Source organism: Pinus tabuliformis, chromosome 8 (assembly GCF_031772625.1).
Source record: "Pinus tabuliformis cultivar Carrire ecotype Pingquan chromosome 8, CPIR1, whole genome shotgun sequence".
In the NCBI taxonomy this organism is placed as follows: Eukaryota; Viridiplantae; Streptophyta; class Pinopsida; order Pinales; family Pinaceae; genus Pinus; species Pinus tabuliformis.
The window spans coordinates 1050475121-1050501241 of record NC_142294.1 but is presented as its reverse complement, the minus strand read 5'-3'; the positions used below and the strand labels follow the sequence as shown (position 1 = coordinate 1050501241).

Sequence of the window (26121 nt, the reverse complement as noted above, 5' to 3'; positions counted from 1 at the left end):
CCCTAAGGACATGATCGTTCATAAAGGAGCACCTGCCTAGGTATATCAGTGGGTCCTCATTTATAACCTAATCATCTCATATCTTCTCATATCTCATACCTTCTGTACATTTCTATATAATTATACTTCTTGTCCTATAATGAATATTTACATATTTTAGATCTTCTGAATATTCTACTATGTATATGAACTTTGTTCATAACAATTGAGCAGATCCAAAAATAATTTATAACCTACAACCTCAAAATTAAAGGAAATACTCGCTACCCTATCCTCTTGATTGAAGCAAGTCTTTTTCCAATGAAAGTGTGACCATGACTAGGTATCTAATGTATAAGAGGAAGTTGTTCAACATGGAAGCCAAAAGGTTTACTAAAATTGGTTCTAACTTTAGCCAAAACCCCCACCTTCAGCACAAGTGAGGATGACATAAGGATGCCTAGTCTTAACTAGACCACTAAAGGATAAAGGGAGAGATCATCTTGAAAAATAAGGGTAATATTTAAAATACTATTACTTCTAAATTTAACGATAATTTGTGGGGCAATTAAGAGATAGAGGGAAAAAAAACTAAGTTATTATAAGGAGATGATAAACCTCAATCTTGAAAACTAAAATTATCTATTTGTCTTTACTAATGTCAACAAGAAATTGAACAATGCTAAGATAAGAACTAATTCTCGTGAGCTTCAAAGTGAAATTAGGTGTTGGTCAATTCCCAAAATGCCATGGGATAAAAGACATTGTCACCTATGCATTACTAAGAGGGTTGAAGATGAAATTGCTTTTCAAAGTGAAATTAGGTGTTGGTCAGTTCCCAAAATGCCATGGGGTAAAAGACATTGTCACCTATGCATTACTAAGAGGGTTGAAGATGAAAAAAAATTTCTCTCGAATTATCCAGCTTTTATTCACATGCATTTTAATTTCAAAATATTTGTGACACTACCAACTTTCTTGACATTTCTGGAAATACTTCTCTCACTTTTTTCCGAGCATAACAAATGCTAAAGAATCTCAATTTATATCTTACCTTTTAAAATTCAATAAATCATATTAGTTTTATTAGAGATTAATTAATATCATCATTAAATTAAGAAAATATTAAATTTAAATTATATAATATATGAAATCTAAATGTCTTACATTCGAATAAATTTAAATATTAAAAAAAATACATTTTAAATAAGCCAAAAAATAAACTTAGATTTTAGCGAAAATTCTGGTCGCGATGGGGACAAAAAGGTCAAAACGTTTACGAGTACTAAGTAGTACTGCGCCAAAACATAGAAGGCAGCATTAAAGTGTTAGTTTTATGTTCCTTCGATCCTGACAAATGACACGTAGGATTTCTGCCGACAAAATTCCAAGCACTGGAAGGAGAAACGTCCTTCTTTTGCTTACCTGATTTACCTCCACTTCTTGGGCCTCCGCCCCCTCCACATCCCAACCAAAATCAGTCTTCATGGGTTTCGAGGATTAATCTCTGAAACTGTTCACAGTACATATATTTAGCATGGATTCCACAGCGGAGAGTAGTAAGCTGGGGCATGCAGGGACACTCGTGGGATTCAAAATTAAGAGGAGGATTCAACTTCACAGGTACCAACCCTCTGCAAAGGAACCGACATTCAAAATTAAGTGGAGAATTCAACTTCACAGGTGCCAACCCTCTGCAAAGGAACCAACATTCAAAATTAAGAGGAGAATTCAACTTCACAGGTGCCAACCCTCTGCAAAGGAACCAACATTAAAAATTGAGAGGAGGCTTCAACTTCACAGGTGCCAACCCTCTGCAAAGGAACCAACATCTTCATTGGATAGTGTTGAGACCTCCACAGCTTCTCCAATAACTTCAAAGGTACATATATTTGGCATGGATTCCACATCGGAGAGTAGTAAGCTCGGGCAAGCAGGTGCACGAGCGGGATTCAAAATTAAGAGGAGGATTCAACTACCCATCTGCCAATCCTCTGCAAAGGAACCAACATCTTCATTGGGTGGTGTTGAGACCTCCACTACTACTCCAAGAACTTCAAAGCCCTTGAAAGCTCGCTTTGCACTCTCTCTTGTTCAACTGAATGCACCAAAATCAAAACCTGATCAGAAGGAATTCAAACTACCAGACAAGCAATACCTTTTCCTTCCCCTTTGATTTTTGGCATCATTTATTTGTTTTGTAGATTGTATCTTTGCATATAATTTTTTTTTTCTGAGATGGTGACGGTGAATGTAAATGATACCTTTGATAGGTATGCCTTGCTGGGAGAGATTTTTGATCGTATGGAGGTCTCCATTAGACTGCTCAAACTCTGGAAACAAATGTGCACCTTCACCAATATATGCCCTAGAGTTGAACAAATGACACGCAGGTATGTATGTAGAAAAACCTTAATTCTCAACAGTCTTTTATCCTCCTTGAGATCGAAAGGGAGTTGCAATGCTTTAAAATTGAAGAAAATTCCATATATTATATGTCCTGAAGCAGGCCTATCCTCTTCATATCATCAGGCAATTTACTTACAGTCATCTGGCACAAATCAAGTACCTGCTGAATGAAGCAATGAAGGTAGAAAAGATATTGATACAGGATACGGATTCGGTCTGTATGAAGCGAGAGTTGCTTGTCACCCTTCAGCCCAATGCATTACAGTCCCACAAAGAGGGAGAGAGTAGAGTTAACCCCACTGCAATTGTGAGAAAAACATTCCATACGCGACTGCTGGAATTTGCAGAGTCTCATCCTGAGGTATCCCATTTCCTTTGCTGATTCATATGCATGTGAGGCCAAACATATAAAGAAGTGCACAGGTTAACTTCAAAAGGGTAGTGGTAGAACTGCTTCACTCTTGAAATTAACTTGTCTGCTGATTTCAGAAGATTCTGGGAAATTTGAAAGACAAAGAGCAGTTGACTTTGCTCCTATTCATTAGATTTACAGAATATTTCAGAATCTGCAATTTAAAAAAATGGCCCTTTGCAATTAAAAAAACTGACCCTTTGCAACCCAGGTGGGGGATGATCACCATATTTAAATATGCATACATCCATATTAACCTTGGAGTTAATATCCCAGCTGGGGTATGATCACCATATTTAAATATGCATAAATCCATATTAACCTTAGAGTTAATATTCAGTGTAAAAAAGAAAAAAGAAAAGGCCAGGTGAAGACATCTGTGTTTATTACATAGTATCAGCAGGTGCTAAAATTCAGAGGATTAACCCCATGGTATTTTAGGATGGTAAAAAAATTGAGGTTTGCACCTTGAGATTTTCAGTAGTTAAGACGAATCAATACTTAATATATTTAAATTAAGATGATCTATGCCAGTTCCTTACATGTGAGAGGAAAGAAATACAAATAGCACAGCAGCATTCAGAACAAGTATATGTTGAAGAGATGGAAGCATGTAAAACCAGCATATGATAAAAAGAAAACAGAATAATAATTTTGTATGTACACAAACCATTTTGGTTAATAGCTACAATTTCAAACTTAGCTGATTTAAAGTCAGACTACAAATAACATTTTACTGTTACCTTCGGTGCAGGAAGATGTTCCTGAGGCATTACTTCCAGAGCCTTTCAACAGAAAAGCTCTTTCAGAATCAGTTTTTGTTGCTTTGAAGTATCCCGACATTTCTGTTACAGCATCAAACAGTTTAGACTCCTTCAGCCCTGCTGTTAAGCCTAATCAGATACTTAAACAAATTTCAAGTCAAGGTAACACAGAGCCTCCTATTACTGGTTCTCATCTGCCCCCAACTTTTAAAAGGCACTTTTCCCAAAGAGCTTATTTGAGCGAGGAAGGTGTGAAGTTGTCCCCATTTGCTTCTATAACAGAACCAGCCTATTCCACTGGTGTCAAGGTATTGCCCTCCTATGTGCTTGATCATGTTCTTAATAGTAACCAGGGGGAAGCCTTCGAACAAGACAAGGAATTAGAGGAAAATAATTCTGAAGTTTCCCAGGACACTAATAGCTTGAGGGTTTCTGATGGTTCAAACCACTGTTTGTCCCCAAAAACCTGCTCATCTAACACAAAGACTTTTGAGAACCATTCCTCTGACCATGAAAATGCAAGTGGTTCATGTTATGGCACACCTTACAGCATGTTATACACCTCAACTGAAAACTCCTCTTTTGCAAGTGCCATGTTTCACAGCTGTTCCGAAGAAACACTAAGGGAGGATGGTTCTTCCTTTTCTTCAATTCCTGATTCAAGTATGTTTAGGACTCCTGGTTCTGGTGTTCCATCTGCATATGACCTTCCTACAGTCAAATCTTTGCAGAAATTGCTGCCAAGGAAGCTGACAAATTCGAAACCACTAGAATATGAATCTTCTTTGACACCATTGTCCACATTGGATAACACTGAATATTTTGCTTCTCCGTCTGTTTCTGCACCTAATAGTCCTATTGGGATGACATCTCCCATGCAAAATCTGGAAAATTCCCACGCCATGATGCAATTGGATATCAAATGTCCCGGCAAACAATGTGAACAGTTAAACTTAGTTGGTAAAGGTCCTTCCACTTTTTCAAAAACCAAGGAAACACAATTTGCTTTTGATGATCTTTCATCGGATGAATTTCAATCTGCACACTCTTCCAGACCCTCAACACCAGAGACTCTATATCATTCTGTTCATGCGTCATCCCCTTTGAGTCATTCTACCATCATAATTCCCAACAAGGATAAGGAGGATAAGAAGGTACTGGTAGCAGATTCTCTTTCTTTCTACTCGCCTCCACAAAATTTCAGCTCAGAAATCACTCAACAGGAATGCAAATGGGTCAAAAAGGTATCAGACTATACACAGCAGGGGCAAGCTGAGGAAGAAAGCACCAATGCAGTTATTGGTGTTACCTCTGAACATGACGAGGGGACAATTATTTGTCTTCCTGTAAGTATTCTACCATTTTTGAATTTTCATAATCTGAGATTGTGAATGCTTTCACTCTATGTTTATGAATTGAAGTTTATCTTATTTATGCATTTAGCTCAACCAGGTTTGGCGATCATTAAGTTGCTGCTTCAATGCCCTTTGCAATTGGTGAGTGCTTTCTTTTCATATATTCTGATCCCACTTGATATTCTTGAACTGCGAGTTGTTATAATAAATTAAAAATAATTAATTAATTGCACAGAAATGTAAGCTTGCAACCAAATCCTATTTTTGCTCCAGGTTCAAGAAAAGAAGAGATAAATCTTCAGAGCGAAGTACAAGTGCAAGAGCTGTGAAGAGGCATCTCACATGATTACATGCTTAGCTGAATGCTGTAACACACATCTTCATATTTCATATTATCAATAAAGAGGAGATGGTACACAAAACATCTTCAGATCACTATGATGCATTCCACTGAGAGAGGTGCAGTCACTATTTCAAATTAGTCATGTTTTCAATGATAAGAATTCATGTGATTTAAAGATTGTGAGACATCATTATCACATTCAATTATTTTGCATCTGCAGGAAATGCTGAGGAACTGTTGCAGGTCCTAGAAAAAGTTTTTCCTAATAGGAAGGCCTCTAATTTGGAGATTTGTTGGCTTTAACTACAATTCATCTACGGTTGAGTATGACAGACGCATCAAGATTTACATATTCTGAAATGCTTATTTGCAAAAGCAAGAATTTCGCATTATCATGAAGCCTTACTATCAATCACCTATATAACTATGGCTGCCTCCTGCACCAGGACTACTAAAGCCTATGCAGGACCTAGTTGTTGAGTATCGTCATTTCGTTATGAAGCTCTAAAATTCGTGACCCTAAGTGGTGTCTGTTCGCTTCTGCAGTCGCATGAATTAAACATAGATACCGGAATGGGCACAGACATTCAGCCACAACATAACCATGAACGCTAAGGCTTTGACCTTTCCATCTTATGGCCTTCTTTAAGCAAAGCCAAATTAATTCAGGGAAAAAAGCCATTAAAAACCAAATAATTTTGACAATTATTTTTACAATGCATGTTGTTATAATTATGTGGTTAAATTTAAAGGTATTATACATATCATTTGAATTGTCAGTCCCTAACATTGTATTATTTAATTTTTAATGCCACATTAATGTGTGATATGAATCATGACTTTTAGGGTAGTGAATATATCAACAACTTTTCCTTTCATAATACATAAATGATAATATATAAATGATATGGGTTATAATATGATATTATATATCATATGATATATTTGATTTTTTTTTAATATTTCATAATTTTATTTATGAGAATAAACAATATTGCATAAGTCAAAGGATTCAAGTTTGAGTGGTTTGATAAACAATTTATTTCTCCAATTATACATAGTCAAGTCTCGGGAGACATGTTGTAACTGGCTTGTTTGCGCCATTTATGAAATAATGGTACCTAGTGTAATAATGATAGTGAATCTTTTGAAGTTATTGATTCTCTAAAAATTCTTGTTCCAGTTAAAAAAAGAAAGAAAGAAGAGAACATAAGCAGATGCATTCAACATTCATTTGGCTTATAGCCTAAATAAGGTGGATCTCCTCTAATAGCAAGCCAAAAAAGCCAAGAAGTCTCTTTATCAGACCTTTATCCTATCAGCCCATCTAACATCATATACAAAAAAAACCTTGCTACTAGTATTTCATCTAAAAATGAAATGTTACTAAATATCATGTCTTCTTTCATGAGGACTGTCTTTAAATTTATCAAAAGTATCATCCATTATTTATCAACAAAAAGAAAAAACAGATCAGTGCATTTTTCATTTGTTCCCAAGGGTTGAGAAAATGTTCTTGTAATTGTTTCTCTTTTTTAGAGACCTTGCATCTACCTCCACCCATATCCAATCTCGTTTTTGAGAGGACATCTACTTCCTTGTTCCTGTGCCTATAAAAATAATCAAAAGCGATCTTAATGAATGGATCTCTCGGTTGTCAAACTTTTTGATAAAATGGTAAAAGAGAATAGTGTTTTCACTGTGTTGTTCCCAACATTTGCTTTACAATAGTTTGAGAATTGCCATATATGTGCAATTGTGAAATCCCCTCTTTTCTTGCCAATTGAAGAATAAGTTTGAGAGCAAGTAGTTTCACAAATTTGTTTGTAGGTTGGCCGATGTTTGAAGAGATGGAGAAGGAAATTATTTGAGCTTATATTAATATTAAGGATTCTTCGTGCTCTTCCTTTAGAGGGAGAGCCTTAGGCTGCACGATTAAAAAAAAACAAAGGCCTGTGAATTTGAATTGTGACTTCTTGTGGACATGGAATATCTTTTTCCTTTTGATGTTTGTTGTGATGTTCTCACTAACGTCGAGTTGTTAATGGTTGCCTTGGTAGATATTGGATATTTTCATTCAAATATACCACGGTTTCTTTCCAACTAAATTCCCTAAGCCATCATAAGTAGAAGCACTTTATATTTTGGGTTTTTGGTGTTTTGTAGCCATATTTTGAGGTTTTCATCTATCGAAAAGCATCCCAATAGAATTTTTGTCCTTCTGATTGATGTATTTCTTTCTAGACTTCTTGTGTCAAAGGAAAATGAATGAAGAGATTGTTCATGGATTCTGACTTGGCTCTTCACAATGGACAATAACTAGGTTCATTGAATGATCATTTCATCAAATTATATCAAGTTAGAGCATTGTTTTTTGAATTAACCACATGAAAAGTTTATATCTGGGAGGGTGGTTTAGTTTCCATATCTTTTTCCCCTACTAGGAAGGATTTGAGATAGACAATTCTACAAGGGCCACATACTCAAATTTTGGAACCTAAACTCCACTTGGGAATGGAGTCCAAATGAGTCTATTTTCATTGTCAATTATGGATGCATTTGAGAATTTTAGTCCTTGTAGGAATAATGACCAAGCTTTTGGATTTTCTCCATCAAGGTGCAAGTTCTTTGCAAAAATCCATTCCTATTGTACAATGGAAGCATTACTAACTACTATTTGATTTAGGGTGTACAAGCCTTCTTCATTTCTGAGGTAAATGAGGGGTTTTTGAAGCATATGCTAATGGTGGCTGCCTATCTAGGGAGTTCTACCAATTTGAATGAGTATTGTTGCCAACCTTATAGTAAATAAAGTCTCCAATTATGGAAAAGGTTTTATGAATTCTTTTCATATTATGGAGCTATTTTTGATAGTTTTCTCTGGGGTTCTAATCCACTATAGTATTGGAAGTGGGATTATGTATTGTTGGATGATTTGGGCCTATAAAGCCGCCCTCCTACATGAGCTTCCAAACTCCTTTTGCAGCTAAAGATTTGGAGAACCCAATGAGGTTTTTAGGTCCTATGCACCTTGAACTTTAGGGATGGCTATGGATTTCCATGCAGTGAGGGATTTTTTTTTTTTTTGCTTGATTCCTCGCCCATAATTTTTTTTGGTTATCTACTTTAATTTATGAAGGATGTCAAGTGGCATCCATGTTAGAGAAGCCAAGAAGGTTGGGGTGACTTCCAAGACATATTTACAAAATACTAGTCTCCCTGCCCTGGATAGCCATTTGTTGCACAAAATCCAAACTCTTTTTTCCACATTTTATAAGAGCCATCTTCTGTCTAATTTTTTATATTTATTTGGTTTTAACGTGAAGCCTAGACATTTTAAGCCCAATCCCAAGATTGCAAATAAAGAAGAAAAGAGATCCCCCACGAGTGATCTCTTCTTGGTTGTTATCACCCATCCCAATATGGATGATTTTGAAATATTTATATTCATAACTATACCCTAAATACAGAGATCTAGCAAATATTTTAAAGCATGGAGATGAGTTAATTTCTCCTTAGAGAAATCAAAATGATGTCTACAAATAGTAGATGAGAAAAAATGCAATTTTGAGAGATGGCAACTCCTTTGAAGCTTCCTTTGTATTTCTCATCGGTGATTAGTTTGCTAAGACCTTCCACAACAAGAGAAAAAGGAGGGGAGAAAGAGGATAACCATATGTTAGAGCATGGAAATGGATTAAACTCCCCTCAGAGAAATCAAAATATCATCTACAAATAAAATATTACAAAGAATGCACTTATGAGAGATGGCAACCCCTTTGACGTTTCCTTTGTATTGTACATCAATGATTAGTTTTCTGAACCTTCCACAACAAGAAGAAAAGGGAGGGAAAAAGAGGACAACCCTAGCTTAGTCCTCTTTCTCTATGGAAGAAAGAGGAGGTTACCCCATTTACTAGTAGTGCAAAAGAGGCAACGCTGATGTATTTCATTCCCCAAGTGATGAAAGAGTGGCAATCCTAATTGAATTAGAAGCAATCTTATGTAGAGTCAATTGATCCAATCAAAAGCCTTTGAGAGAACTACTTTATATAGGATAACTTTTTTATTTTTTGTAGGGATGTAGTGAAGACCTTCTCGGGATAGTTTGATGGCTTCATGAGGATGAAAACTTTGTAGAAACCCAAATTGTTTTTTGCAAAATATTATTAGATAGGATGTCTTTAAATTGAAGAGTAATGAATATAGAGACAATCTTATAGATAGAGTTACACAGAGAGATTTGACGAAAGAGATCAAAGGAGTCATGGGAGTCGGTCTTAGGAATAAGAGCAATAAAAGTGGAGTTGAAAGGTGCAAGAATTTTCCCCATGGATCCCTATGGATATGGAGTTGGTTGTTTTTATTGTGTATCTTAATGTTCCTTTTAGGTTAGGTGTTATAGTCGTTATAGTTGGTTTATAATAATAATAATAATAATTTAAAATAGAGTTTTTAGTGAATTTTTATTATTTATTTTTAAATCTCAGCAAAGTAAGATATATTATGACGTAAGTGTTTTGATGTATATCAACGTTTACCATCCACTTAGTTTATATAGCTACAAAAATTTTACTATTATATCATCAAATATTCGAGAATCTCATCATAACATTGATAATTTGATAGCAACAATGTTACCAACTTAACGAAAATTTCACTGAGCTCTCCATTTTTTGGAGATCACATCAAATCATGATTTTCATGCTGATTTTGAAAAGTGGGGATGCAACAACACCTTTTTTTCATTTTAACGTTAAAATTCCAACATTTTTTTAGCCATGGCATTAAAAACCAAATATCATTATCACGAAAGACATGAAAAGCGATGTTGAAATGTGAAAGTGGTGATGCAACATCACCTTTTTTAAGGCTTAAAATTCAGACATTTTTTAATAATGATATTAAAAACCAAATATCATCACTACAAAAAACATGAAAACATGTTGAAATGTAAAAGCGATGATGCAACATCACATCCTTTTTACTTAGTGTTAAGATTCAAACATTTTTCAACCATGTCATTAAAGACCATATATCATGGCTACGAAAACCCCTAAAACTCAAAATTCAAAGTTTGTCTTTTTTTTTATTATAAATATATTTTTCAAGTGTTTTTCGAAGTTGCCAAAAAATTATTTTATTTTATTTTTGGTGATAAAATTATCAATTAATTGATATTACATCCTTGACCATTGGTATCATCGAAAATATATATATGTGTGTGTGTCAGGCCAGGGTAACTCCAGCTATTGATGAACGCAAGACAACTTGATATTTCACATTAGATAACAATTATTTATATACAAAAGAGACGGATCAGTTCATCTTCTAGATGACTGTCCGGCTTCACCTCATCCGTTTCGGATTAGGTGTCAACATTCCCCCCCTTAATCTGAAGGGATGTTGGTGAGTCCAAGCATCGTTCTGAATCTTTCAAGCTTTTCTCTTCCAAGCGCTTTGGTGAAGATGTCTGCAATTTGTTCGTTTGTGGAACAATGACGGAGATGGATTGTTTTGGCCTCAACATGATGTCGGATCAGATGATATTTAGTATTGATGTGCTTAGTACGATCATGGAACTTTGGATTTTTGGCCAACTTTATTGCAGATGTGTTATCAATCATGAGTGGAGTAGATTGTATTTGTTTTACTTGCAAATCTTCAAGAATTTTCCTGAGCCACACAATTTCTTTCGTTGCTTCAGCTGCTGCCACGTATTCTGCTTCTGTTGTGGAATCCGCTGGTACTGATTGTTTGCGTGATCTCCAGGAGACAGCTCCTGATCCAAGACTCATAGCATATCCTGAAGTAGATACCCCAGTTTCTTTGTCTCCATCGAAGTCTGAATCAGAGTATCCAATCAAGTTGAAGTCGTCCACCTGTGTATACTTGATTCCAAGGTCTTGAGTTCCCTTCAAGTACCTTAGAACTCTTTTTGCAGCAGACCAATGTCCCTCACAAGGCTTTTGCATAAACCTGGAGAGGATTCCAACAGCAAATGAAATGTCTGGTCTGGTAGTAGTGAGGTAGATGAGACTTCCTACAAGCTGTCTATACCTTGTTGCATCCTCAAATTCCTTTCCTTCAGTAGATGTGAGCTTCAAGTTTTGTTCCATTGGAGTAGAAAGGGGATTGCACTCTGTCATGCCAAATCTGTATAACAAATCTCCAATGTATTTCTTTTGAGAAAGAAATATGGACTTTGGATGTTGGGTTACTTCAATGCCAAGATAGTAATGAACATAGCCCAAATCAGTCATTTCAAAAATTTTCCTAATTCTTTCTTTATGGATGCAATATAGCTTTCATTGTTCCCTGTCATTAAAAGATCATCTACATATACCACAAGATATACAACTGTTTTGCCAACTTTCTTGACAAATAAAGTTGCATCATCAAGATCAAAATGTTTGAAGTTGAGTTTCAGAAGATGCTCAGTTAGTTTTTCATACCAGGCTCGTGGTGCTTGTTTGAGGCCATACAAGGACTTCACAAGTTTGCATACTTTGTGTTCATGTCCTTTCACAGCAAATCCTTCAGGCTGGGACATAAAAACATTCTCTTTTAGATCTCCATTCAAGAATGCAGTTTTTACATCCATTTGATGGACTTTCCAACCGTTCTGAGCAGCTAGTGCAAAGAGTGTCCGGATGGTGGCCCATTTTGCTGTGGGAGCAAAAGTTTCCTCGTAATCGACCCCTTCTTTCTGTGCAAAACCTTTTGCCACAAGCCTAGCTTTGTGCTTGTCAAGTGAGCCATCAGCTTTGTACTTGTTCTTGTAGACCCACTTGCAGCCAATTGGTTTGGTTCCAAATGGAGGATCAACCAGCTTCCAAGTGCCATTCTTTATGAGGGCATCATACTCCTTCCGCATTGCTTCTTTCCATTCATCATGAGAAGCAGCTTCTTTGAAGGAAGTTGGTTCAAAATCTGTAGACAAGTTCAATTCACAATCATAAGTAACATCCATATCAACAGGTGAATTAGAGTTATCTACATCACCTCCATCTTGTCGATTTGAATTTCGGGTTCCTGTTTTTCCAATTTCATCCGGATGAACACTTTCAAGTGTCTTTGTCAGCCACTTTGGGGGACCTTTCTGAGATGGTCCAGGCTGTTCTGTTGATTGAGTTGGGTCTGAATCAAGATTGAGTCTCCCAATTCTATCAATTACATCACTTAAAGCATCATCTGTTGTTGGAGTGTCATGCAGGGGAGATTGTTCTTCAGAAGAAGATTCCACATGTTGATCTAGTATAGGAATCCCCCCTTCAAGATGTGGAATCTGATTATCAAACTCTTGAAATGATTTCTGTTTTGTGAATCTATCCAAGCGATCAAGTTGCCGCTCAACAACATTGTCAGATTTGGATGATTCAAGAAAAATGACATCTCTAGATAAAACAAACTTTTTATTTACTTCATCATAAAGGCGGTATGCTTTAGATGTGTTTGAATACCCCAGGAAGATACACTTACGACTTCTTGCATCAAGTTTGTTTCTATGTACCTTTGGTATTAAAGCATAACAGGTGGAACCAAATATCCTGAGATGTTTTACCGAAGGAACATGTCCATACCACAATTCATAAGGAGTCTTGTTTCTTATAGCACTAGATGGACATCTATTCTTTATATATGCAGCACATAGAACAGCATCAGCCCAAAACATTGTCTTTACATTTTTGAAGAAAAGCATGTCTGCCCCCCCTGCCTCTGAAGTATCTTCCTCTTCCTCTTCGTCCACCTCTTCCTCTTGTAGAATCTTGAGCAGGCTGCTTTTCTTTATGAGCAAGGCAAACAGTCTCTTCAGAAGATTCAGGGACTGTTTTCTTTCCAAAGGCTTTCTCTCTTTCAGCAAACTTTTTCACAAGAGTGTCAAAGGTTATATCTTTAAGATTTCCATTTGCTTGTAAAGACTCAAGATAGTTAGAGTAGGTAGGATAGAGTGCTTTGAGAAAGGCAATAAGAGAGATATCCAGCTCAACCTTAGTGGATTTAATGTCATGCACTATAGATTTTATTTCAGAAGCAAGAGTAAGAGGATCATTATTTTTCAGTTCAAGAGTGAAGAGTTTAATCATGAGCTGAACAACTTCAAGTGCAGAATGTGTATCATAGAGTTCTTTCAGCTTTTGTAAAGCTTCAAAGGCAGTGGAATAGGATGAAATATGACGACTTACTTCCTCATTTACAGATGCTGCGATCAATGCAAAGGCTTTGCTGTTCTTGTTTTCCCAAATGGCGAGTTCTTTGTCTGATGTGGGCTGCACAGGGTCTCTGTCTTCTTCTCCGACACACACACCTTTCCACAGCTCATTGTAGATGAGGGTGTGTTTTACCATCCGAGACCATTCAGAATAGTTCTCCTTGCCAGTGAGAACTATTCCGACCATAGAAATGATTGAGTGCATTCTGTGAAAAAAAAAAATTATCTCTGCCAAAGAAAACTTCTGTTGATAGAAAACTTCTGCTGGAAAAAAAAAAAATCCTTATATCACAGCAAGACTTCTGCTGGAAAAAATCTTATATATATATTAGTGTTCAACAGAGAAAAAGAAAGCGCTCATATGTATCTTCAACATATATCACTGTTCATTAGAGAAAAAGGAGAGTGCTGGTGCTGTATCTTCAACATATATCACTGTCTCAATGAAAAAATCAAGGGCGCTCACTGCTTATATCTCGCATCAATATATTCAACATATATTAATATCACTGTTCAATATATATATTCAGGGCGCTTACTGGTTATATATCAAAATCCCGCAACAAAACATATACCAATATGTCACAGTTTAAAAAGGAGGGCGCTCCGATGACTTGATGTTTTCAAATCCCGCAAAAATTGATGCACAGATTACAAAAAAAAAAGATTTAATTCAGGTACCACACCAGCTATATATGACAGAAATGTCACCGCCCTCGGGTTTCCATTCTCAATACAAAAAAAGATTTAATTCAGTACCACACCAGCTATATATGACAGAAATGTCACCGCCCTCGGGTTTCCATTCTCAATACCAATAAAAAAAAAACGATACCAACTGGTTTTGCAACGCAGTCACCACAGTTATACCATGTTTTGCAACGCAGTCACCAACGCAGTCAGATAATCGAACTCACAATATGCTTTCAGACATTTACGTTAACAACCATCCAGCTGGTGAGGAACAGGCATTAAACGCAGGCTTACCACGTTTACAAGTAATGCAGCATTAAATTCAATAAATATATCTACAGGTCTCAATATATGACTGCGCAGGTCTCAATAGCACACGGATCGACCCAGGTATCGGAATTTACAGTTATAGATGCCCTGAAAACAGTGATTTTGCCATGTGGGCCTCGTCATTTCGAGCCAGAAAAGCTCCCCAAAACATTATTTGCTACAGAGGCCGAAACCCTGATCAGTTAATTCGCGGAAAACTCATACAATGAATCGGTTTCAGGATTGGAAAGGAAACAAAATCCAAGGAAGTGAAATGAGAAAGATAAAACTAAAACCTTGAAGCCAGCGTTCGTTGGTTCACTGTCCCAAATGCCGAGAGGCGTTTCGCTCCAACGAGAAGCCTTCTCGAAGCGACAGACAGAGCCCAAAAAGCCTATACCCCAGTGCTCCAAAAACGTTACCTCAATTCAACGTACTGGCAGCAACGTTCTTAATGGCAGAGGGCGCAGACTCATGAGAGGTCAGTGTCAGAGAGCGCCAGGCCAGGGCAGTCAGAGGCAGCGGATTCAGGCAAAGGGAATCACGTCAGAGGGGCAGCGGATTCAGAGGCAGAGCTGCTCTTAAGAGAGGAGTTACAACTAATTTAAGAAACCTGAGCTCTGATACCATGTCAGGCCAGGGTAACTCCAGCTATTGATGAACGCAAGACAACTTGATATTTCACATTAGATAACAATTATTTATATACAAAAGAGACGGATCAGTTCATCTTCTAGATGACTGTCCGGCTTCACCTCATCCGTTTCGGATTAGGTGTCAACAGTGTGTGTGTGTGGGATTACATCATTTTTGTTTAGTTATTAATTATTATATTTTTTAATCATTTACATTTATAAAAATTGAAGAAAAATGTATATACCTTTTTTTAGGGAGGATTGAATCCATCCAAAAGAAAGTATTCCCAAAAATATTGAAAAATGTTAATTTAAAAGAGAAGAAGGAAAAAAACAATTTAAAGAAGAAAAAGAAAAAGAAGAAGAAGAGAAAAAATGTTAATGTGTGTGTATTTTTTTTTTCTTTTATGCTAAAATATTACATCGTTGAGAACAACTTAACCAAATCCTATTGGCTTCACTCTTACCACCTTTATTGGCTAGTAGGTAATTACCAAAAAATATTACACAACCAAAATTGCTTGACTGTCCAAAAACGAAGAGGAACATAGAACCAAAAAACTTTCAGGATTAGTACGCAGATATCAAAGCAAGATTCTCCAGGGTTGAACTAGGTGGCAGCTGAGGCTGGAACTTGCAGTGAACATGTCTCTCCATGTGAGCCAATCTACGTTTAAAGTGGTCTAATTTTTTGTGTAGGCACCACTGATCTCTTTGTAAAATTCTCAATTTTTCCTACATGTGCCACTAGTTTCTTTGGAGATAATTCATGAATGGGATGATCACATTCTAATCATCATGCCTATCTCTCTTGATCTGTTCCAAAAGAATCTTGAGATGTTTGAGCTAACAACAATTTTTTTCCTGACTAGGAGTAGACTCATTAAAATCAAGTGTATTAACAGGGTTGGGGTCTATAGCCTCACCCTTTCCAATGTCCTCTAAGCGATGTTGGCTTGATTCCCCTCGCTCACCCATCCCACACCTCACTTTTCCTCATTGATGTGGCATCTTGGATCTAACCAAGGAATAGAAAGACTCAAATATAGGGAAGTTACCGAATGACTGAAGTAACATAACCTTCCATGCCACCTACAGTACCAATTCACCCTAGAAAAATAACAACCCATCCAAACTTGCAGTGAAATAAACTAGGTCAAAGTCCCAAAAGAAACTATCTAAATAGATACCCATAAACCACAAGAGAAAGGATACAAAACCCTCAAGAAGATAGTCAGGACAAAGAGGATGAGGCACAAAATAAATTTCCTTGAATTTCCCTCTCAGATAACACTTCCAAAGCCTAAACAAGAACAAAAATATCTAGGCATCCAAGGGAAGACACAAACCGCTATACCCCCCAATAATTACACAAAATGGTTGAAATACCCAATAATTGAAATGAAGGAATACAACAACAACATGCAATTGAAGCCAATCCATAGAAGCACTCCATATTACCTTGTTCTCGAACTGGGGATCTAAAGGGGGGTTGGGAAAATAGTCTGTTGCACAAAGTGAATTCCCCAATTTCACCATTCCTGCTCCTAATTGTAGGTAAGGCAATAGGGTAGATGGGGTCCCAGATGATATGCAACCTACCATTTTATCTTTATTGCATGAGAACCATACAAGAGCATTTGCCTTGTTAATGTCAGGATTCCCACTTCCAGATTTCTCTTTGTCCCCCGAATTCATCCCACAATCCAATGAAGCCAACCAAACTCTATAATGGTAGATGCCATAATCACTTATAGAGACATAAGACAAAAGTGTCTGCACCCAAAATAGCCACAAACCCACCCTTCTTTGCCTACCCTCCGATGAACACTAGAATAACATCTTATCATACTTACCCATTAAACAATGTTTAATTCGCATGTGTATGTGCATGGTGGAGGTGTGCCATGCCACCCCCTCCTTAATCACCACGGGGGTCGGTGGGGTGGTAGGCACCCTCCCCGAAACCCCCTTGTCGCCATTCATCCACCCCCATTGACGATGATCAATCCTTCTCCAGGATATTGTGTAACTTGTTGGACCAAGTAAATATGTATTGAAGAGGCCATGGAGAGGTAAAAATTAGATCTTGCTCTTGGCTCCCCAAATTAGCTAGTAAATCAGTTGCCTTATTACCTTTTTCTGCGAAAACAAGCCATAATGACATATGGAAAAGAAGACAATAATTGTTGGATGCGAGATGCCAATATTTCTAAGTGCCAACTTTTGACTACTTCAGCCACTGAAGAACCATATATGAGTTTTTTGGTAATAGATATTACTAATTGGGAATCCCCATCCAGCTAAATAATTGGGAAACCTTCGTCTTTCACAATCCTCAAGCCTCGCTCTAGGGAAATAAATTATGCTACATTGTTGTTGGTGAAGACATAATTTCCAGCATATATTTTCAGAGTATTCCTAATCCAATCCCGAAAATACCTCCATACCCTGCCAGGCCAAGGTTACCTTTAGAAAGCCCATCAAAGTTTAACTTAATAAATCCAAGGGGAGGAAGAGAGAAACATGTTGGGGATGACCCAAGGTTCAAGGAACGATTATACCTTCCTGAAGTTATTGTATCTTGTGAGATTTCGAGATCTGTCAATATTTGTTCCTCTTGTTGATTGACTTTCTAGTACTATGAGAGCCAAGATTATGATAGGATAGTCTCCTTTATATTCCTTTTAATTGTCTCCCATATGAAATCCAATGTGGTCATTTGATTCTTAAATATGTTTCTATTTTGTTCCTTCCAAACACTCTAGAGTACAAAACCAACAAGTAAAGCCCAAGCTCTATTAATGACAGAGCTCTTATAGAGTTATTGGCACCCATTTTCAAGAGTTTCCTCCAAGCTATTTGAAGAGTGGTCTAGATGTCTGAATAAATGGAGTACCCAATTCCATATATCCTCTATGAAGTGACAAATGTTCAAAATATTCTCTATTGTTTCCTCATGTTATCTACATAGGATACATATTGAGGTTCCTATGAATCCTTTCCTCCGTATGTGATGCAACTTCAAGAGTTTTCTTTGTCCAATGAGCCATAAGAAATGAGCCATCTTCAGCCAAAATTTACGAGTCCAGATCCAACGCTAGATGGGTTCTTGAGTGAGATCCAAATGACCAACCATAACATCATAAGTCTCCTAGAAAGTAAACATATATTTTTTCTTGTGTCCCCATCTTAGCTTGTTTGGATCTGTAGTAAATTGGATTTCTCTATCCCAAAGATAGTGGTTGAGAGTAGGAGATAGGCAGATTTCCTAACTTTCTAGCCAATTATCTTGAGTTTTCCAATCATGCTATATCGAATGAGGATTACCCTCCTAGAATTTTGCAACCATGGTGGCCCCCTCACTAATGGTAAAATTTTTAAGGTCTCTTAGGTATTCCATGTCTCCCAAACGAGGATGTTGTTGCCATGATTCCTCCAAAAAAAAAATCTAGCCATCATGGATCTCCCAAAACATATGTTCTTGTATCAAATGTTTATTCTCTTGTGCCAAGTTCCATATAGATGAGCCTGGGGGAAAGGCTTGGGCTCTTAGTTTCTCAACATGGAAGTTGCATTGACTATATTTTCTATCCCAAATTTGTTTCCAGTTTTCTCATCCCCTTTCTAACCATTGTCGTAAACTTTGCTCCCAAGGCTTTATTGAGGACTTTAGGGTCCCTCAATCCTAGTCCACCTAACAATTTCAAAATACATACCTTCTCCTAGGCCACCAACACCCATTTTGTATCCTTCTTAGCACCATTCCATAAGAAATTCCTAAATTTGGAAGTGGTTTCATTGTAAACTGATTTTGGAGAAGGTAATACTCAATGGTTGGTAAATTGGTAGAGCTTGAAGCACTGATTTGAGCAGGGTAACTTGGCCAGCCAGATTTAAGGACTTGAAGGCCTAATTGTCCAATCCTTTAGAAAATCTTTACAAAATGCCTTTCCAGCAAGAGATCATAGGGAGTTCGCTAGAACGGGTGTGTTAAGGTATCCGGTCGAGAGGTTACCAACCTAGATACCCAATACTCAATCCAAGTGCACTTGCACATGTTGTGTAGTGTTAAAGAAGATCTTTTAAGACTATTACCCATTTATCATAATTCCTGAAGCAATCTCAAAGTCATTAAGTATGGAATTAAGCATTCTCATTTATGAGAAGGAAGGCTCGCCAAAGAGAATAATGTCATCCACAAACTATTGGTGTGTTATTGGCAAGTCTTGACCAAAAATGTGGATACCTTTGAGATGACCTTGATTAACATTTTCCTTAACATTTATACAACAAGAATGAATAAGAATGGGGATAAAGGATCACCTTGTCAAAGTCCCTGGGATACCTTGAAAGTACAAGTTAGGGAACAATTTAACAGGATGGAGAAGAAAGGGGTAGAGATAAGAGATTTAATCCAATCAATCCACTGCCAAAAGAAATCGAAGGCTTCTAAGGTTCTAAGAAGGCATTTCCAGTTTAACCATCATAGGCTTTGGAAATATCGATCTTGATCACCATGCCATGTATTTTTAGCTTCTAAAGGGAGTGGAAAGATTCATGGGCCATAACTATCCCATCCAAAATTTGATGGCCTTCCACAAACCCCATTTTTTAGGTGAAATGATTTGGTTGAGGAGGGATTTAAATCTTTTCAAAATCATGCATGAGATGATCTTATACACAACATTGCATAAAGTTATTGGTTATAAACCACTAGGATCACAAGAATGGCATTCTTAGGAATACGAGTAATAAATATGGCATTGAAGCCAGACCATACATAATGAAGATTCCACAACTCCTCCATTATGCAATGAACTTCATTTCCAATGACTACCAAGCAAGATTTGAAGAAATCCATTATGAATTTGTCTAGACTCGGAGCCTTGTTGCTTGGAATTTCCTTCACCACTTCCTCCACTTCCTTAAATGTAATTTCCCACATTAGAGCAATATTTTTATCCATATTAACCAGTTTTGGTATGTGGGTTGTAATGTGAGCAATGGGAGTCTTCTCTATCTAGGTTTGCTTCTGTTAGCATTTCCTGAAAGTAGTACACCAACTCTTCCTCCATTTCCTCATGTTGAAGGAGATGATTATGATCGTTCGAATTAAGGGAGTTGATCCTATTGTGATGCCTATGCTTGACCATGGATTTATGGAAAATTGTTGTGTTCCTCTCCCCCTCTTTAAGGACCTAAATTCTTGACTTTCGCTTCCATAATATTTCATCCTAATTGTAATGTTGCTCTAATTAGTGAATTAGCTTCCCCTCCATTATCAGTGCTTTTGTGTGACCTTCCCAGATTATTTATTGTTGTATCTCTTGCATGTGTGTCTCTAACTTATATTTATCTAATAAATATTACCAAATTCTAGTCGATTCCAATGTTTGATTTTATGCATCCATTTCCTCCATTGAACCAAGATCTCCTTCCACCAACCATCTACTTTAGTAAAAAATACTAGATTATGAAGCCAAAAGCTTCAAATCTAAATGGCCAATTACATGGGGTTGTTTTCAAATACACCTCACATATGATGAGCCAATGGTCATAAGCGACACAGGTATAATGGTTTCTTCTACAAAAACATCTCTCCCTAGCATCTCCTCCAAGAGAAGAAAATGGTCGAAATGATTGGTGACTTGGTGGCATCCTCCTTTTCGACTATTCCATGTGAAGATCCCATCAATTGTTTCTATGTCTGCTACTCTTAGATATTGGTTAGCTTCCCTAAAGAGTTGCGCCATTGGATATAAGCATAAAATTCCCCCTTTATTTTCTTCCATATCATTGGTGAGATTAAATCCCCCTCTATTATCCAAAATCCATCCCTAAGAATATTTATTCTCTCTTAGGTCATTTAAAAAATAAGATTTTTCTCTTGGAATAAAAGGGCCATGAACAACGGATAAGAAAACCTCCTCCTTTACACCCACATAATGGAATTACACTAATAATATGTTTCGAAACAAAATCCAGTCCTGAAAGAGTATCTCTTGGGGTTTCCAAACTACAACCAACCCTACCGCTCTACCTTTGGCATCTACCACCATAGATTTACTCTCTCTCCAAAATCTGTCGATAATCTCCACTAGCTTCTCACATGAAACTTTGGTCTCTTATATAATGAGGATCTTTAATTTCTCCTTTGTGATTCTATCTCTTAGGTACCTCTTCTTCCCCTTGTTATTGAGGGCCCACATGTTCCATAAGACTATTTTCATTCCAAGGGGATTAGAACTTGGCGAAAATACCTCAATATTTTTGTGACTTGCCCAGTGTTGATGATGAATTTTCCCACATTTTGGATTACCTCTTTGGTTGTCTTTCTATCTTTCCTTCTACATTCTCATACAACTTCCCCTTTGCTTATGCTTATCTGGGATGACCCTTTAGTCGCAGGATTGGTGCCTCTAATTTCCCCTTCCTAGTTCTGACTATGTTGTCACCATTGAGTAAAATTGGGGTAAAATTGTTGTTGTTGTTCCATAGGAATATCATCTGATTCTGCTCTTACCCAGGTTTTGGTGAATTCCATCATCTTTTGCTCATCCGCACTAATGTTTTCTTGTTTATCCTCGTCCAATATTACACTAGTATATACAAGAAAATCTATGAATTCTGGTTCATTTGACGAGGTCTCTCGTGATTTCCTCTTGGGATTTTGTTTGCCTCTATTGTTTTCCACCCGTTGCTCTACTTCCATGGGTTGTTCTGTGTGTTTCTCCACATGTGGTGTCTCCTCCTCTATTTATGTCAATGCTGAAAAATGATTAGAATTCGTGAACTCCTGAGTTTTTTTTCCATATTTTTCTATTGTGGCTTCTCTGATTGGTTCTTGCGATTTTTCCTTTTTTTTTATTGACTACCTCTTGAAAACCTTTCGGGTCTTGTTCAATATTATTCCCCTGATTTTCCATCTTGATTACTCAGTAGTATTTGAGTAATTGCCCATATTCATGGAATCTCCTACATTTCAATTGTACGTGCTCATAGTTTAAAGGTTGAGTCCAAACCTCATCGTGTTACCCAAATAGTGGTTTGGAGATATTCATGTCGATGAAAATTCTTGCATATGAAAAATTCCTCCACCACTTAGTAATTTCAGATATTTTTACAAACTCTCCATTGGAATTTCCTATACCCTCAATAATGTATGGGTCCCAAAAATCTTCTGGTAAAGAAAATAGCCTTGCCCAAATCAAGGTTGCTAGAAACTATTCTTTATTTGGGTTATAGCACTCCTCCAACAATTTCATGAATAACCTTACATTATTCATGAAATATGGTCAATTTCAATAATCCTCTTGCGATACTCTAGATATGAAAAAATTACCTAAAAAAAGCCTTTATCTGTCAAGAAGGGTTCAGTGTGACCCTTTGGCCTCCACTTCGTTTGAATCCATTTGACCAGATCCAACTCTCATGGCCAAATCCCCATGAATTAACAGATCAAGGCATGATATTTCATGAACTACTATGATTTCTCCAAAAGATTGTTTGGAATAACAAACTTAGGGTTTGTTGATGCCTTCGTTAAGCATCTCCCCTTGCTACTAGAATGTCATTGAGCCTCAAGAATCGTGGTTTCACCTTGACTATCACTACCATATGAACATCTAGATACCCTAGCTATTGGTTGGTGAGAGATGGTGACCACATTTCGATAGGAGGGAGTTGTACCCCTCTCCACAACTCCATTCATTCGACCACTCAAAAGTGTCCAAATATTAAATAACCTAGATCTATAGAATACATATACATATTCATAACTAAGCTTCTAACCCTAATTATTCATAAGTGTTACTAAAAAAACTTCAGAATTGTTGATCCCCGATTTTGATCTTAAACTATAAAATAAAATAAAAAATCTTTAAGAAATGAATTTTTTTTTTTTAAAAAGAATTTAAAAATAAATATGTATATATATATCTATATATATATATATATATATATATATATATATATATATATATAGATAGATAGATAGCTAGATAGATAGATAGATAGATAGGCTTTGCATTTATACTAGAAGTTTACATCGTTTAGAACAACTTAACTAAATCCCACCGCCCTCACTCTTACAAGATTTATTACCGAGTGGGTTATTACCTAAAAAAATTAAAAATAGCCAATATATGTTCATTGTCCAAAAATGAAGAGGAACATAGAAACAAAACAATTTAGGATCAATATACAACCAAGATCCATTATGATTCCTACCAGAGCATGTTTCTTTGGACTTGTACTAGGTGTTGGATGAGGCTAAAACTCATAGTGGACATGTTTCTCCATGTGAGCCAATTTGCCTTCAAAGTGGTCTAATTTTTCCTATAGGCACCAATGACCTCTTTGTAGATTCACCAATCTATCCTACATGTGGAATTGATTTCTTTGGAGATAATTCATGAATGATAAGATCATGTTTTGGTCATCATGCCTATCGTTGCTGAGTTGTCCTAGAAGCATCTTGAGATATATGAGTTGGTAGATGAAGTTATCTTGATTAGGAGTAGACTCGTTAAACTAGGCGTATTGGTAGGGTTGGGGTCTACAACCTCACCTTGGCTATTGTCCTTTAGGAAATGTTTTATTGCCTTCACTGGAATACCCCATGCCTCACTGACGTGGCATCTTGAATCTCACCAAGGAACAAAAATACTCAGATACAAGGAAGTTATGGACTCGTTGAATTAACAAAACTTCCACGCCAAACAGAGTGCCAATCCAATCCAGAATAACAACAAACCACCTAGAATTGCAATGAAACAAACTAGGACAAAGTCCTAAAAGAAACTATCTAAATAAATACCCACATACCGTAAGAGAAAGGATACATAACCCTCTATAAGATAATCGAGATGGAGAGGTTGAAGCATAAAACCAATGTCTTAGAATTTCCTTCTTAGGAAACACTTCCAAAGCCCAAAAAAGAGTAGAAATACCCAGGCATCCAAGAAAAGACCCAAATCACTATACTCTCCAATAATTACATAAAATGGTCAAAATACTCGATTAAAATGATACAATAGAACAACAAGCAATTGAAGCTAGACCATAAAGGCAATACACATTACCTTGTTCTCGAACTAGGGATATGAAAAGGGGCTAAGTGGATGGTTTGTTACGCAGATTGAATCCCCCAACTTCATCCTTCTCGCTCTTGATTGCAGGCGAGGAAACAAAGTAACCACAATGTCAGGGTCCTAGCTAATATACAAACTACAAGTTTTACCTTTATTGCATGAAAACCATAGAAGAAAATTTTCCTCGCTAATGTTGAGATTTCCACTTCCAAATTTCTCTTTATCCCCCAAATTCATCCCATACCCCAATGAGGTCATCCAAAATATAAAATGGTAGAATCCATAATCACTTAGAGGGACACATGACCAAATTCCTTACACAAAAAGTAGCCACAGACTCACCCTTCTTTGTCATCCCTCTGGTGAACAACATGATAACATATTATCAGAGTTGCCCATTTAATAATGTGTAATTCACACACGTATGTGCATGGTGGAGGTGTGCCACAACACCCTTTCCTTAATGACCATGAGGGTTGGTGGGGTGACAGGCACCCTCTCCAAAACCCCCTTGCCTCCATTCATCCACCCCCATTGGGGATGATCAATCCTTCTACAAGACACTGTGTAATAGATCGAACCAACTAAATCTATTTTTCAAAGATAATGGAGAGGTAAAACTCAAATCTCGCTCTTGCCTCCCCTAATTAGGTAGAAAATTAGTATCCCTATTACACATTATTTGAGAATGAGTCATAATAACATATTGAAAGGAGGATAACAATTTTTATATTCAGTATACCAATAGTTCTAAGTGTCAAATTTTGACTACTTTAGCCACTAGAGAACCATAGATGAGTTTCTAGGAAATAGATATTTCTAATTGGGAATCCTGATCTAGATGAATATTTGAGAAACCTTCTTCTATTGTAATCCTCAAGCCTCAGTCCAAGGAAATAAATTCTGCTAAAATGTTTCAGGTGAGGCCACAAATGTTAGAATATATTTCTAGAGTATTCCCAAACCTATCCCGAACAATACCTCCACATTGCGTTCGGTGAGGGTTGCCTTTAGAAGCCCCATTAAAGTTTAACTTAATAAATCCAGGGGGAGGATGAAAGGAACATGTTGTGGATGACTCGAGGTTCAGGGGACAATTATACCTTCCTGGAGCTACCATATATTATGAAATTTCTATATCTTTCAATATTTGTTCCTCTTGTTGATTGAATTTTCAATCCTATGAGAGCTAGGATTCTGATAGGATAGTCTCCTTGATATTCCTTTTAATTATCTGCCATATGAAATTTGGTGTGGTCATGTAATTCATAAATATGTTTCTATTATGTTCCCCCCAAAGATTCCAGAGTACAAAACCAACAACTAAATCCCAAGCTCTATTAACCATAGAGCTCTTATAAATTGATTGGCGCTAATTTTCTAGAGTATCCCCCAGGTTATTTGGAGAGTGGTCCAAATGTCTAAACGAATGGAGTACTCAGTTATATATATCCTCTATGAAGGGACAACTATTCAAAATATGTTATATTGTTTCCTCGTGTTCTCTTCATAAGGGACACATTGAGGGTCCTATGAATCCTTTTCTCCATATGTGATCCCACGTTAGAGTTATAATGAACCGTAAGAAATGAGCCACCTTTAGCCACAATTTACTAATCTAGATCCTCCTCCAGATGGGTCCTCAAGGGAGATCCAAATGGCTAGACATAACAACGTAGGTCTCTTGGAGAGTAAACATACCCTTTTTCTTGTGTCCCCATCATAGATTGTTTGGATTTGTAACAAATTGGATTTTTATATCCCAAAGACAATGGTCAAGAGTGGGTCATAGGTGGAGTTCTTGATCGTCTAGAAAATTATCTTGAGTTTTCCAATCCCACTAGATCGAATGAGGATGGACCTCCTTCAAGAAGTCTGTTGCCTAGGTGGCTCCTTGACTAATGGTAAAAATTTA

General features: G+C 36.9%; 1 protein-coding gene across 2 annotated transcripts; it reads left to right on the top strand.

Moving 5' to 3' along the window:
* Nucleotides 1–1350: 1350 nt before the first annotated feature.
* LOC149238957 (uncharacterized) lies at nucleotides 1351–5824 on the top strand. Of its 2 annotated transcripts, none has more exons than XM_089373257.1 (7): nucleotides 1351–2130; nucleotides 2253–2372; nucleotides 2512–2749; nucleotides 3555–4910; nucleotides 5017–5060; nucleotides 5193–5378; nucleotides 5483–5824. In XM_089373257.1, exons 1-6 carry the CDS (start codon nucleotides 1517–1519, stop codon nucleotides 5263–5265), a joined length of 2445 nt encoding a protein of 814 aa, XP_089229383.1. In that variant the 5' UTR covers nucleotides 1351–1516; the 3' UTR covers nucleotides 5266–5378; nucleotides 5483–5824. The 2 variants fall into 2 exon arrangements, with proteins under 2 accessions (XP_089229383.1, XP_089229382.1); XM_089373256.1 differs by having other exon boundaries at nucleotides 1353–2130; nucleotides 5008–5060.
* The last annotated feature ends 20297 nt before the right edge of the window (nucleotides 5825–26121 follow it).

What these genes read in the sequence shown, in the direction of transcription:
- LOC149238957 (XM_089373256.1), top strand. Translation starts at nt 1,517, where the DNA reads ATGGATTCCACAGCGGAGAGTAGTAAGCTGGGGCATGCAGGGACACTC. An exon ending in GTTGAACAAATGACACGCAG is followed by an intron (nt 2,373 to 2,511) that starts GTATGTATGTAG and finishes TCATATCATCAG; the next exon opens with GCAATTTACTTACAGTCATC. An exon ending in TTGCAGAGTCTCATCCTGAG is followed by an intron (nt 2,750 to 3,554) that starts GTATCCCATTTC and finishes CCTTCGGTGCAG; the next exon opens with GAAGATGTTCCTGAGGCATT.